Raw genomic sequence first — 15,179 nt, 5'->3', positions numbered from 1 at the left:
AGCAGTTTCCCCTGGAGAAATTAGCAGAGTGGCTACTTGGTCTTCCCCTCCATACTTTCACAAAGTTTTATAGGGTGGATATAGCGGCCAAATTGGATTCCACCTTTGGGTCTTCAGTACTGTCTGCAAGCTCATCTGTTCTGTCCTAGATTCTAGGGGAGAAAGAAGAAGAAGAAAAAAAAAAATAATAATAATAATTTAAATTGAATCAGATTGGGCAGACTGGATGGACCATTCGGGTCTTTATCTGCCGTCATCTACTATGTTACTATGTTACTATGATATGTTCCACCAGTTCCAGAATATGTCTATTGCACTAGAAGGAAAGATTGGGTCCTTATCTTGATAATCTTCTTTCTAGTAGATAGACATATATTCTGGAAGTCCATCCTGTCAGATGTTCATTAGCCTGCTTTTTCTATCTCGGACATGTCTGATTGCAGGATATCTTGTTTCTATCCAGCAATGGTAAGGATAGAGAAGACCAATGCTATCATGAAAGAACAAGGAGTATTGTTCAGAGCTCCAGGACTATTAGTGCAGGTTACACTCAGGTAGGTGGCTTGCTTGTTCCACCTCGTTACATGTTTTTTATGGTTTATTTTTAATCAAGAATTCAATATTTTTGATATGAGCAGAATAGACTTGTTTCTTGGAGTGTCCCCATACCCCTCCCTGTTATGTTTCCTCTCTAGGACTGACCATCTGCTTTGATATGAACTGAGCACTTGCAGGTCAGCCCAGAGTGAAGGGGGTAGGAGAGAAAAAAATGTAAAATGAGGCTCTTTACACGGATTCTCACAACTAGGGATTGACTAACAGTTCCAGAATGATGTGTCTATCTACTAGACAGAAGCTTATCAAGGTAGGGACCTAATCATCCCTTCCACTTGTAAAGCATGTTTTATAAGTGGAAAATGTTTGTTAGAAAAATGCACAGGGGTTATAAACTTAAACAAGTAAACATTATGACAAAAGCATATATCCTTTTAAAATCTAAGTACAGCTGGGGGCATAGTTATGATGTGTATACATATTATATTTTTTTTAAAAAAGTATATACACACAGAGGGGAACATTCAGTAAATATTGCCCAAAGTTAGGGGCTGGTAACATCTGTGCTAAAATAATATTCTGTAAGGGCACTCTCCCCATAGACCTCTTTACAGAATACTAGTTTAGCATGGATCTCATGCTTAACTTTGGGTATGGGCACTTATGCCTGCTAAAACCTGCTGTAAACGCTCGTGTGCAACTAATGGCAGTTGGGTGCCTATATGACAGAATTCTATAACACTGTGCCTAAATTCCTGGAATGCCCCGACCCACCCATGTCCCTCCCATGGTCACATCCCTTTTGCGTTGGACACCATAAAATTTAGGCACACATGTTATAGAATAGTATGCAGGCAGAGGGTGCGTGCATTTCCGTACTTTGTATGGTTTTTCGAATAGACACGATGAAGACTCACAAGACTCCTGAGGCAGGCCGGTTAGGCCGAAACATGTGCATGTCGGGTCATTGAATCACTGGATGTATTTTATGAGACTTTGGATGAATAAAGGCGTTTGGATTAATCAGATGAGTTGAAGGACACTTTTGTCTAGTGCGCACCATTCTGATTGGGACAATTCCACTTTGGTATTGTGATAATACAGATTGAAACTCTAAATTCATGTCCTATCATTGTAAAAAGGCCAACTGAAAATAATAGGCCTTTAAATGTCTTTTAAAATTTATTAATGACTCTTCTTCCCCATTTATTCCAATCTTACATGAATTATTTCTGTCCTAGTACAAATCATTGTCTGCACTTTCCACATATATAAGCCTATAATATGAATCACTGGAAAAGTCTGAGCTGCAATGGACTAAACCAAGCCAAAGAACTGCTCTTTGGCAAATACAGTTCTATACTTGTACAGTCTCCATAGACCCTTGTACAGAACTGGGTGAATTGCTGTCATAACCTTGGATGTTGAAATTCTCAGATGTTGAACTTAAACCAATTAGAATTCTGCCTGTTTTGGGTTGGAAGGAAAATATGCATTTATCCAAGGTCTGCAGAACAAATCCATCAGACTTTCCCTCAATCTCAAGGAAATCTGGTCAAGATCCAGTAATTCTCCAAAATCAAAATTAACTTATTGTGGATCCATATCTTACCTTTTGAATGTCTCCACTGCAGGCTGCTCTGAACATGCTCACACGTTGCCAGGCATTGGGATACAAGAAAGATGGCATCCTGTGTACTGCTATCCATCCAGGTTGGGTGCAAACTGATTTGGGAGGACCAAAGGTAGGTAGGAAAGTTGCAAGTGCTATTTCACTCATTAGGTAGTACCAGAAGCAATATAATTAAATGAAGCAAAGTGCACAATGATTGGTTCCCTATTCTAAGAGTGTGTGTGTATTGATCAAAACATTTCAGCATACTGGTTTTGTTGTTTCTCTACTGTCCTGCATCATATTTCCACCCTGTAGCTGAGAAAATCCCAGGCTGCTTTCTCTCCCTCCCATTTTCCAGATATCCCTACCACATCTCTTAGCCTAAACCCTAGTGTGACATGTGGACTTGGACATCCATCTTCCTGTCTCTTACATGGGTGTGTCCAGTATAGCTGACATAGCAACAGCAAAGGGACATAAACAGAACATATGACATCTGCAGCCCTTGCACCACAAATCTTTTCTTTTGCCTAACTGCCTGGCAACTATGCCTGTTGTTCTTTTTCTCTCACAATTACAAATTTTACTTTTCCCTGTTCCTCACTTCACAACTTTGGCACCCTTCTGTTCCATCCTGGTCCACTGGGGCTACTGACCTACTCATTGTACCTACATTTAATCTCCTCAAGTAAGGAACCTCCATATACACAGCAGATATAAATTCTCAAAACTGACACATTTCAATCATTAAATTGAAAATAACATCATTTTCCCTACCTTTGTTGTCTGATAATTTTTTCTAATCATCTTTTCCCAGTCTCTGGTTGCACTTCCTTCTGTCTGTGCTCTTAATTGTGTTTACAGGGCTTTCATATCCATTGGTTTTCTCTCCTTCACTTTCTGCCCTACATCCATCTTTGACATTCATTTTTAACATTCAACTGGAAAGAGTGGATGCAGGCAGGCATAAGAACATTAGAGGATGTTATTTTAAATGGAAAACTGCTTGATTTTTCACGGTTGCAATAATCTTTTGGTATTTCAAAACTACAGTTTTATAAATGGTTGCAACTGAAACAGGCTATTCAGAAAGGGTTCCCTGAATGGCGTAATTTGAAAAATTATTATAGCTTGCAATTCCTCTGTTTTCAGGCAGACATGCTAGGACATCAAGCCGCCAAGTGGTATAAATTAATATCTGAAATTATGAATAAGAAACCCCAAAACACTCTTAGAGATATTTGGAGCATTGAGATTAAGCAGTTTATTTCTGTATCTTGATGACCAAGTATTTGGTCTTGGAGAATGAGGTGTACAGCATCAGCATCTATGAAACAAACTTGGTTCTTTTTGTTACATCGATCTTTTTGGATCCCAGTTAGACTGAATAAGTTAGATAATTCTAGATCTAATAGATGCTGGCATTTTCACCTAGACATAGGAACATTGGATCACTTACTGTTTTATTGCCCTAAGATACTAATTTTCTGGAGATCAATTTGGGGACATATTAATAATATTTTAGAAACTGAGATTCCTTTAACTTATGAAATAGTAATTTGTGGTACAGTTTTGCATATCAAGGATCCCCTAGATAAACATAAAAGACGTCTTTTTAAAATTATGACAAGTACAGCTATACAATTGATTACACGTAACTGGAAAAACTGGGATCATCTCAACTTTACATTCTGGTGGGCAAGTTTATGCCTAATTTATAAATATGAGAAAATGAACGCTGATTTGTTAGGGAATACTAAAAACTTTAAATTAATTTTGGGCTCATTGACGTCTTTTGTAGAATTATTATAGTTGTGAATTTTGTTGTTAGATAAAATGCACATCCAGGGAGGAGGGGAGAATATAAGGTTGAAATGATTATTTTTACGGATGGTAAGGGGGGAAGGGTAGTATTTTTGAGGTTTGATAAACAATTCTAAATGGTTATATATGTGTAATCTATGGTTAAAACATGTATAGTGTATTTTTAAAACTATGATAAAATTTTATAGTTACTTTAATGATAAAGATTAGACTGGGCGGGGGGAGGGTATTGATCTGTATGAATCTTGTAAAATTTTAAGTGATATCTAAAGTGTAAATTGTTTAATTTATTCTGTTTCCACTTATTGAAAGTGTTTAAAAATGAATAAAAATTATAGCAGAAAATAAACAACAAAAAAATTCAACTTTTTTTCCATTTTTCTGCTTTCTTCTCAAAATCTACTTTTCCATGTCTTCACTTCCCTTCCTATCTCTCTCTCCTTCCCGCCCCATTTCCATGGTCAAAATCTCTCTCCTTTCCTCCCTCCCCCCGGTAGTCCAGAAAATAGCTGTCTGGTGGCTTCAAGAAGGGAGCCGACCTCAGCAGTCCTGGTGGTGAAGTTGAAAGAAACAGCAGCTCTGGCCTAATACCCCTGAAGTTTTTCAGAGGGGAATAGCTCAACACTGATCTTAGTGAAACAGCAGGGGAATTCAGCTTATAAGAGAGTCAGTTGGTATAAGAACATAAGATCTGCCATACTGGAACAGGCCACAGGTCCATCAAGCCCAGTATCCTGTTTCCAAAAATGGCCAACATAGGTCACAAGTCCTTGGCAAGATCCCAAAGAGTAAATAAAACAAGCTGACTGACTGCAGTAGATCTGGGAGGCTGTGGTTACCCTGGGCAAAAAAATGGTGATAAAAAGGCTTTTAGCATGGTCTACTAATGATTTTGGTCCAGGGCTGTTAATGTTTCGGAAGCAGAAGTGCAAGATATCAAAGAAAATCAGTGTAAGACTCTGCAACTTTGTTTTGGGATACAAAGGAGATTGGAGCAAACAGAACCAGCTAACAAACTGCACTCTATTTTGTTGTATAATCCCTAATTATCTCTGATGTCAGCAAGAGAGTTATTTAATAAATTTATGACCAAAATATGAGAATCTCAAAGAGGGTGAGAGCCAGAAGGCCTTGAGCATGTGCAGATGTTCAAGGCCCCGCAGCAGCCCAGCAGAGAAACAGAGCAGGCACTTTCAGCACCGGCGCACGGGTAAGCACAGGGCCGGTCAGTGGGGGGAGGAGGCGATCTCGGTCGTGAAGGGAAGGATCAGCGCCGGTGGCCTTAAGGGAGCAGCAAAGCCGGGGGGGGGGGAGGGGGAGAGGGGGATGTGGCTCACAAATCGAGCCAACACTCGATTTGCGAGTTACAGTTTGCTCGAGTGTTTTGCTCGTCTTGCAAAACACTCGCAAACCGCGTTACTCGCAAACTGAGGTTTGACTGTATACAGAATCATGCTTAGAGGTCATATATACCATAACATTTAGGCGTACCCATTTAGGCCACAGAAATCCAGATTTTAAAATGCCTGTGCCTATGTTGTATGCAGATCAGGCGTATTTTATAACAGTGCACTTAACTTTTAGGAATGCCCACAATCTGCCCATGCTCCTTTTCTGGCCATGCCTCCTTTTGAGATTCGCGCACTAGAAGTGACTAGAAGTTACATGCACCTACCAAGTTGTGCATGTAACTTCTAATTAGTGCCAATTAGCATATATTAGGTGTTAATTGCCAATGCCATTTGGCTTGTTAAACAATTAAGTTGTGCATGCAGATCAGCTGTGTGCACTGATTTGTGTGTGCAACTTACAATGCTATATATAGAATTTGGGGGTTAGTGTGAGCAAAACAATATCAAGGTTGCACTGTTATTTGCAACAACATATCCCATATCAATAACAAATGAAAACATTTTTTGTGTTTTTTTTCATTTGATGATAACAGTGTGCATTATTTGCAAAGGGCCAAATTCTCCAAATGGTGTTCTGAAGTTAGGCAGCAGCTGACGACCTTCTATCGGTTAACGAACCAATCGGGAAACACTTGTTTAAAAAACATAAGAACATAAGCAATGCCTTCACTGGGTCAGACCTGAGGTCCATTGTGCCCAGCAGTCCGCTCAAGCGGTGGCCCAACAGGTCCAGGATCTGTGCAGTAATCCTCTATCCTTTTTCCAGCAGGAAATTGTCTAATCCTTTCTTGAACCCCAGTACCGTACCTGCCCTATTACGCCCTCTGAAAGCGCATTCCAAGTGTCCACCACATGTTGGGTAAAGAAAAACTTCCTAGCATTCGTTTTGAATCTGTCCCCTTTCAACTTTTCCAAATGCCCTCTTGTTCTCTTATTTTTCGAAAGTTTGAAGAATCTGTCCCTCTCTACTCTCTCTATGCCCTTCATGCTCTTGTAAGTCTCTATCATATCCCCTCTAAGTCTCCTCTTCTCCAGGGAAAAGAGTCCCAGTTTCTCCAATCTCTCAGCATATGAAAGGTTTTCCATACTTTTTATCAGACGTGTCGCTCTCCTCTGAACCCTCTCGAGTAACGCCATATCCTTCTTAAGGTATGGTGACCAATATTGGACGCAGTACTCCAGATGCAGACGCACCATCGCCCGATACAATGGCAGGATAACTTCTTTCGTTCTGGTAGTAATACCCTTCTTGATTATACCTAGCATTCTATTCGCTCTCTTAGCGGCCGCTGCGCACTGTGCCGTCGGCTTCATTGTCATGTCCACCATTACCCCCAAGTCCCTTTCTTGGTTACTCTCCTTCAATAACATCCCTCCCATCGTATAGCTGTACCTCGGGTTTCTGCTTCCCACATGTAGTACTTTACATTTCTCAATGTTGAACTTCAATTGCCATCTCGTCGCCCATTCCCCTAGTTTGTTCAAGTCCCTTTGCAATTCTTCGCAGTCCTCTTTAGTCTGAGCTCCACTAAATAGTTTGGTGTTGTCCGTAAATTTTATTATTTCACACTTCGTCCCTGTTTCTAGATCATTTATAAATATATTAAATAGCAGTGGCCCAAGCACCGAGCCCTGTGGGACACCACTCGTGACCCTCCTCCAGTCTGAGTAGTGGCCCTTCACTCCTACCCTCTGTTTCCTACCCGCCAACCAGTTTCTGATCCATCTATGTACGTCTCCTTCCACCCCATGGTTCTTCAGTTTCTGAAGTAGGCGTTCATGGGGTACCTTGTCAAAGGCTTTTTGGAAATCTAGATATATGATGTCTATTGGGTCTCCTCTGACCATCCGTTTGTTAATTCCTTCGAAGAAGTGCAATAAGTTCGTTAGGCACGATCTCCCCTTGCAGAAACCATGTTGGCTGGTTATCAGAAGTTTGTTTCTTTCAAAATGTTCATCAATGTTGTCTTTTATCAGTGCTTCCGCCATTTTCCCCGGAACAGAGGTCAGACTCACCGGTCTGTAGTTTCCCGGGTCACCTCTTGATCCCTTTTTAAAGATGGGCGTAATGTTGGCTATCTTCCAATCCTCCGGGATCAAGCCTGTTTTCAGGGATAGATTGCAAATTTGCTGCAGTAGTTCCGCTATCTCCTCCTTTAGTTCCTTCAGAACCCTTGGATGGATTCCATCCGGACCCGGGGATTTGTCAGTTTTTAATTTTTCTAGCTGCCTGCATATGTCTTCAAGGCTCACTTCCATGGATGTTAATTTTTCTGCTTGATCTCCATTGAAGATTTGCTCGGGTTCCAGTATGTTGGATGTGTCTTCATTTGTAAATACAGATGAAAAGAACACGTTAAGTCTTTCTGCTACTTCTTTCTCCTCCTTCACCACTCCCTTCCTGTCCCCATCGTCCAGCGGTCCCACCTCCTCCCTAGCCGGCTGCTTCCCTTTAACATATCTAAAGAAAGGTTTGAAATTTCGTGCTTCCCTGGCTAGCCTCTCTTCATACTCTCTTTTGACTTTTCGAACCACACAGTGACATTCTTTTTGATACTTCCTGTGCTCTTTCCAGTTCCCCTCAGTTTTGTCCTTTTTCCATTTCTTGAATGAATTTTTCTTATTTGCTATTGCTTCCTTCACCATTTTAGTTATCCACGCTGGGTCTTTTGTTCGACTCTTTTTGCACCCCTTTCTGAATCTGGAAATATACAGATTTTGTGCCTCGCTCACCGTGTCCTTGAAAAAAGACCAGGCATGTTCTACTGTTTGCCATTTCTTGGAAGTGTTCTTAAGTTTCTTCCTTACCATTTCCCTCATTGCTTCGTAGTTTCCTGTCCTGAAGTTGAAAGTTATCGCTATGGTTCTTTCTTTTCGGTATTCCTACTTCAACCTTGAACTTGATCATATTATGATCACTGTTTCCCAATTGTCCCACTACTTCCACTTCCTTTGCAGGTCCCCTTAACCCATTTAGGATTAGATCCAGAATGACATTTCCTCTCGTTGGTTCTCTAATAAGCTGCTCCATGAAGCAATCTTGTGTAGCCTCCAGGAATTCTATCTCCGTAGCGCATTTTGAGCTTCCAAGACTCCAGTCTATCCCGGGATAGTCGAAGTCTCCCATAATAACCATGTTACCGCTTTTGCATTCTTGCTTCATCTCAGCTTCCATTTCTTCATCGATATCTCTGGTTTGCCCGGGTGGACAATAGTATAGGCCCATCTTTATTTCAGGCCCTTTCCTTCCCGGTATTTTAACCTATAGCAATTCCAGCTTGTTGGTCATCTCTGCTGTGTCCATTCTTGTCGATTGTATGCTTTCTTTTATGTATAGGGCTATTCCACCTCCTTTCTGTCCTGACCTGTCCTGGTGATAGAACTTGTACCCCGGCAGTGATGTATCCCATTTGTTATCTTCATTCCACCATGTTTCAGAGACTCCAATGATGTCTATGTCCTCTGCATTGGCCATGGCTTCTAATTCCCTCATTTTGTTTCTTAGGCTCCTTGCATTAGTATATATACAATTTAGATCCTGGTGTTTTCTTGTCTTCATTTCCTTTCCCTGCGCTTCGGTCTTTAGCTTCTTCTCTTGTGCTACAATCCTTCTAACCTCCTCTTCTGGGTTAGTCAACTCCTGTAATTTGCCCATTGTTTCTTCCCAGTCTTTTTTCCCCTTAGTGTCTTCATGGGATACCTTCTTCCAAATCGTCAACGCTTCGTCGACTGTCGGCTTTCCCCTTCTTCTTAGTTTAAAGCCTGTTCTATTCCTGTCTCACACCTATGGAAGCGCTTAGGGACACCTACAGATGCCTAAGGCTGGTGTGAGTGTGGCTTGCGCTGGAAGTGGCATTAGGCATCCATAAGTGTCTCTATGCACCTCCATAGGCAAGAGACCAGTGCCTTAAATGTAGGCCTTTAAAATGCTAGCCTAAGGCACTTATGTTAAAAAAGAAGACATGACTCTGGATGTGGCACCTGCCAATGATTGACATGCACTTGAATAATGGCTATGCTAGTTGTGTTATTCCAGCCTTAATATCCGTCCATATAATACAGCAATTTAATGGTAAGAAATAGGAGTAGATACCAAATCTTCTCTTAAAGTAGTAATTGATTAAATGCAAAAGCCTCAGTCCCACCACTCCACCGCTGTTGTCATTTTGAACCGCGGGAAGAAATTACGTGGTGACTTTCATCATTGGCTCTTGTGCATTAATCAGTAGTCCAATACTAGTGTCTAGTTTTTTTGCATTTAAATTTACGTTTTCTATTTTTCTTCAATTATTTTATCATATATAATGTGCACTTATCTCTGCATCGGCCAACATCTGGGAGCCTAACCCGACATGTTTCGCGCCGTTGCGCTTTATCAAGGGTCTCCCGAGGTGGCTGCTGTCATCCGACTCCAAGTGTAAGCTTTTAAAAGCTCCTTTAAAGCTCCTTTAAAGCTCCTTTAAAAGCTTACACTTGGAGTCGGATGACAGCAGCCACCTCGGGAGACCCTTGATAAAGCGCAACGGCGCGAAACATGTCGGGTCAGGCTCCCAGATGTTGGCCGATGCAGAGATAAGTGCACATTATATATGATAAAATAATTGAAGAAAAATGGAAAACGTAAATTTAAATGCAAAAAAACTAGACACTAGTAATGGACTACTGGTTAATGCACAAGAGCCAATGATGAAAGTCATCACATAATTTCTTCCCGCAGTTCAAAATGACAACAGAGGTGGAGTGATGGGACTGAGGCTTTTGCATTTAATCAATTACTACTTTAAGAGAAGATTTGGTATCTAGTCCTATTTCTTACCATTAAATGATTGACATGCGGCAGGCATCACTTACAGAATCATGCCCAAACAAGGCACACTCTTAATGACATTACCTCAGTAATTTCAAAGATGCCAATTCTCTAAGAGGCCGCTTAAATACAAACCACACCCACTCCTATCTAGATTAGTGTCTCTTTCTTATAATGCCTACAAATTTCTAGGTGGCCTCTTAGAGAATAACATTTTATTGATGGGCACCCAGTTTTTATTTCTATTTTTGATTAATTTTATTGTAAATCGTTTAGATATTTGTGATAGACAGTATATCAAGTAATTAATAAACTGAAAGGTCAAACTTCAATAATCTTTCATTAACGGCACTGATTAGGCTTGTTATTCAATTAATGGAGGTAATTTTCTCAGTGACTGCCTGGGAAAACAGTACCTAGCGTTAGGCACCATTTATAGAATTTCCCAGGAAATGGCTAAGAAAACATGAATAAAATAAAATTCCCATAAATGAAATGAAAATGACACAAAACGAAAATGTTCTGGCTGCCCATCCCTATACAGTGCAACATCTCTCCTTTTGACTGTTATTTGAGCTGAAAAGTCTTGAAAGAAGAGCATCCTGTTGCCCTCGAGTTCAAATCCCTTTGATCTGAATACTGTGAATAGGGCTATTCTATCAGCATAGTCTGAGACTTTGGCTATTACTAATCAGGATCTACATAATAAACTTGGGCCAACATAGTTTATTAGCTCAAATGCAATGGGAAGTTGCTGTAGTGGTATTCCGTAGTCCTTTGGCAGAATATGTTCAGTCGAATGTCCTTTTACTGCAGTGTTTCTAGCAGTCCCACAATTCATAGATTATTTCTACAACTCCTGTTTTCCTAATGATTTAATCTATCTTCTAGCACTGCCTTGCTTCTGCAGCTGTGCTATTTGTAATGTTAGATTTTTTGACTCATCTCTTGCACTGTTTTGCACTAACCATTCACCAACAATTACATTGTCGTGCCACTAGTGTTTTCATTTCATCCAACCTCAATTGAAACTTTGCTACCTTATTTTTTAAACACAGATATGCCATGCTTAGGATGCTTTATCACATCCTTTGAAAACCAAAAAAAACCTCTGTGGAGTGACGATGTTCCTAAATGGACTTTATTTGAAAGTGTCAAAGTTCCAAAGGTACTCTGAAATCATCCACATAAAATAATTCCATCTACATAAAAATAAATCATCCACATAAGAGCCTAGTCCGCTAGGGATACAGGACCCAACACAGTCCGTGCTTCGACAAAAAGTCTTCCTTCCTTTCCATTGCAAATGCAAGTAGTCTCACTTCCGGCTCACCACACAATTGTTTCCCACGTACTCACTTTTATAGGACCCCCAGGGACCTCTGAAGAAGACTTTTTGTTGAAACGTGGACCGTGTTGGGTCCTGTATCCCTAGCAGACTAGGTCCTTTAAGGCTCTTATGTGGATGATTTATTTTTATGTAGATGGAATTATTTTATGTGGATGATTTCAGTGTACCTTTGGAACTTTGACACTTTCAAATAAAGTCCATTTAGGAACATCGTCACTCCACAGAGTTTTTTGTTTTTTTTTTCTCTGGATTTTCTTCTTTGTGGATATTTTGGGGTCAATTCCTTTTGTTTTTTGCTTATCACATCCTTTGACAGGATCAGGACAGGCTGGTTCTCAATTGGTGCTATTCGGCATTCCTTTGATGCTGCATTGTCACTTTGCTTTTATTTTTGGTAATGCTGGGAATACCAGTAAGCATCCTTGCAGCCACTTCTTTGCCTCACAGTATCACCTCCACGTATTGATGCTTAACCCAACTTGATTTTACCTCCTCAACTCATGTCCCTCTATCTATTTTCTCAGATTCTGAACTGTTGTTCCTTTTTGGGAAACACAATCATTTGGGCCCTATCCAAATGCTTGTATACTCTGTTATGGTATAGTGCCAGAAATGAAGGGACGTTCATATTTTTGACATGCAGTAGAGAGGTACCAGCATCTGGATTAGCCCAGAACAGTGTCTGCACTGAGAGATGAGGGAGAGAATGTTCCACTGAGAGGAGGTACTGCTGCTAAGAGAAAATGTCCTGAGGTGCTCTAATTTTTTGAATTCTAAAGGTCACACTTACGGCTGAGGAGACTTGTGGGGGGGTCACACTTATGACTGAGGATGCTTAGCCTCCCCTATCCTCTTATATTGGGCGCCTATGTCTGAAACATTGTATACCTACCACTAGTTGCCCAGGCTGATTGCTAAGTTGGCATCACTTTCTAACATGTACTATTTTTATCTTACAGGCTCCTCTGACTGTAGACCAGAGTGTGAGCGGGATGTTGCAAGTATTCTGCAATCTCACTGAAACACAGAATGGGATCCTTGTGGATTGGGAAGGCAAAACCATCCCTTGGTGAAAGACTGAGAGGTCAAGGACAGAAGAATAATTTACTTGAGGGGATCCTCTAATCATATATACAGTATATGTGTCAATAAATGTTCATATCTTAAAATAATTATGTCCATCTTTTATTCTCTCCTTGCTTACATAGAAACATAGAGTATGACGGCAGAAAAGGGCCGGTGGCCCAACAAGTCTGCCCACTTGAGTAATTTTTGGTCTTATTTGTTAATCCTTTAAAATAAAAACAACTTATGTAGCTCTCTCTCTCTCTGCACATCGCTTAGAAATATTATACGCGATATCAAATTTTAAATAAACCTGAAACCTTTTGCAAGGGGCTCCTTAGTCCAGGTTTTAGTACTGACCTTGTCTCTGGAAAACCCGAGGAGGTTGTGGGGAAAGAGCTCTACCTCTGCAGGAACACTTTAATAAAAAAGTTCTCTCTAGATTCACAAATGGTGTTTTAAGATAGCAACTAAATTTATTGTAAAATTTAATTCAAAAATATCTCATTCTTTATTGCCTTCTAAACAGATCATCATTATTGTCTATGTAGTCCAGAAATATTAAATACAGTCCCAAACAGTCTACAGTATAGACAGTTCATTGTGGGGGGTCACGTGATGGCGGGTTCCTGAGCGGACGTCCATGCGCAGAGCTCCGTTCTGACTTCCCGGTTTCTCCCCCCTAATCGCCGTCCATGCCGGGGTGAAACTTTAATTTCTTGATCGCCAGTGCAGGCGCTAGTGCAGGGGCGCATTGTTGCGGTCCGGGGAGGCGCTGAAATCAGTTCTGGCTGCGGGGCATGCCGCCGAAAGTTTCTCGGCCGGCGAAGCAGTGCGGGAGCCCAGCGTGCAAAATGGCCGGCACGCAAATCGACGTCTCAACGGATCGATCTGAAGATGTGCTGCAGGTGTCCATGAGGCATTTATCTCAGTTGCTAGATGACAAACTAGCTAAACTGCATGCCTCGATGGATGAACTGAAGGACACCTTAGCGGGACAAGCTGTTCAGCTGCACCACGTGGAGCAGAGGGTGTCGGCCCAGGAAGATCGCGCTGGGGTAGCAGACGGGAGGCTTGACCTGCTGGAAACTCGAGTTGGTCAGCTCATGGAGAAAGTTGAAGATCAGGAAAATAGAGCCCGACGGAAGAATCTCCGGATCATCGGAATTCCAGAGTCTGTTAAGGACCCTGAGCTCCTCTATATTGTGGAAAAGTGGCTGCCGAAGGAGTTGGGCCTCCCGGAGCACGCGGGCCCAGTGGTGGTGGAACGTGTCCACCGGGTGGGACAGCGACGAGAGCATGAGAGCGCTGGTAGACCGAGAGCTGTGCTGGCCCGCTTTCACAATTATGCTATCAAAGCCCGTCTGCTTGAGCTATTTAAGAAGTCCCGGCGTCTGGAATATGAGGGTGCCAAGATTTTGATCTTCCAGGATTTCTCTATTAAGGTGGCTGAACAGCGCAGAACCTTCACACCTTATTGTTCGCAGCTGGTCGCAAGGGGAATAAAATTTGCTTTCTTATATCCAGCTAACGTGCGCCTGACCCATGAAAATCGCACCTTTACTGTGTCCCAGGCGGAGGAACTCAAGCGCTTCATCGAGAGCCTTCCCGCCCAGTAGGCCTCTTCTGAAGACCCGACCGATCTTTACCTTCTGGGCGATCTGGACCTGACAGAGCTGTGTTGTTCCCCTTTTCATCGCCATGTCTCTATCTCGAGGGGGGAGGCCCCTTGGGGTCCCTGCTGATGTCTCCGGTCTCTTCGTGTGGGACTATTTGTGAGAGACTGTGTCTTTTGATCTTGATTTTTGGTTGGAGGGGACCTCTCGGGGAGTACCTGCAACGGGGGATCTTTACGGCAGGGTTGCCTCCCCCCCCCGGGAATTTATTTTGTTTCTGAGGGGGACTATGTTGTTGTCCTTCCAGGTCTCCAGTTTTATGTTTCTAGTTATATGTCCCTGCACATATCTTTGTTTTCATGCAGGTTCTGGACAGTTCTGGTATTTGTTTTATGGTTACGGGGATAGATGGGGGGAGGGGGAGCTTTGGGGAGGGGAGTGAGGGTGTCTGTGTTTGCTTACTGCTGGGGTTGGTGTTATGAGAGTGTGAACGAGAGTGTGGTTATGGGTTGGGGAGGTGTTACGGAAGGGGGGATTGGATAAGGGAGATATCTGTGGGGGGTGGGGGGTTTATCTGAAGGAACAGGAAGTTTTGTTGGGGGAGGGGTGGGAGGGTGGGCTGCATCCTGGGAGCACCCGGGGGTCTCTGACCAGAAATGTTCTGATACTTCAGTGGGTGGTGTGCTGGTTAGGCTGGGAGGCCGGCGCTGCTGCCCCACAGGTATGTTGTCTCTGGGGGAACTTACTTCTTTCCAACTGCTATTGTGAGTTCTGTTAAGATTGCCAGCTTTAACATTGATGGCTTGCATTCCCCGGTGAAGCGCAGCAAATTACTACAATACTGTAAGAAATTAAAAGTAGATGTTTTAATGCTTCAGGAGACTCACCTCAGCGTGACAGAACATGTTAAACTGAAGAGGGAGTGGGTAGGGGA

The 15,179-nt window shown here is 42.1% G+C and overlaps 1 protein-coding gene across 1 annotated transcript in view; it reads left to right on the top strand.

Annotated features, from left to right (window-relative positions):
• The window catches only part of LOC117360033 (C-factor-like), a 65,821-nt gene extending 53,085 nt beyond the window's left edge, over positions 1–12,736 (top strand). Inside the window, exons 5-6 of the mRNA XM_033943603.1 lie at positions 2,190–2,300; positions 12,524–12,736. Of these exons, the coding sequence (XP_033799494.1) occupies positions 2,190–2,300; positions 12,524–12,637 (225 nt within the window). The 3' untranslated portion in view covers positions 12,638–12,736. The remainder of the gene's footprint in view (positions 1–2,189; positions 2,301–12,523) is intronic.
• Positions 12,737–15,179: the final 2,443 nt, after the last annotated feature.

Source organism: Geotrypetes seraphini, chromosome 4, assembly GCF_902459505.1.
Source record: "Geotrypetes seraphini chromosome 4, aGeoSer1.1, whole genome shotgun sequence".
Classification (NCBI taxonomy): domain Eukaryota; kingdom Metazoa; phylum Chordata; class Amphibia; order Gymnophiona; family Dermophiidae; genus Geotrypetes; species Geotrypetes seraphini.
Note: the sequence above shows the minus strand (reverse complement) of the source record. Positions and strands in the feature narration are given on the sequence as shown.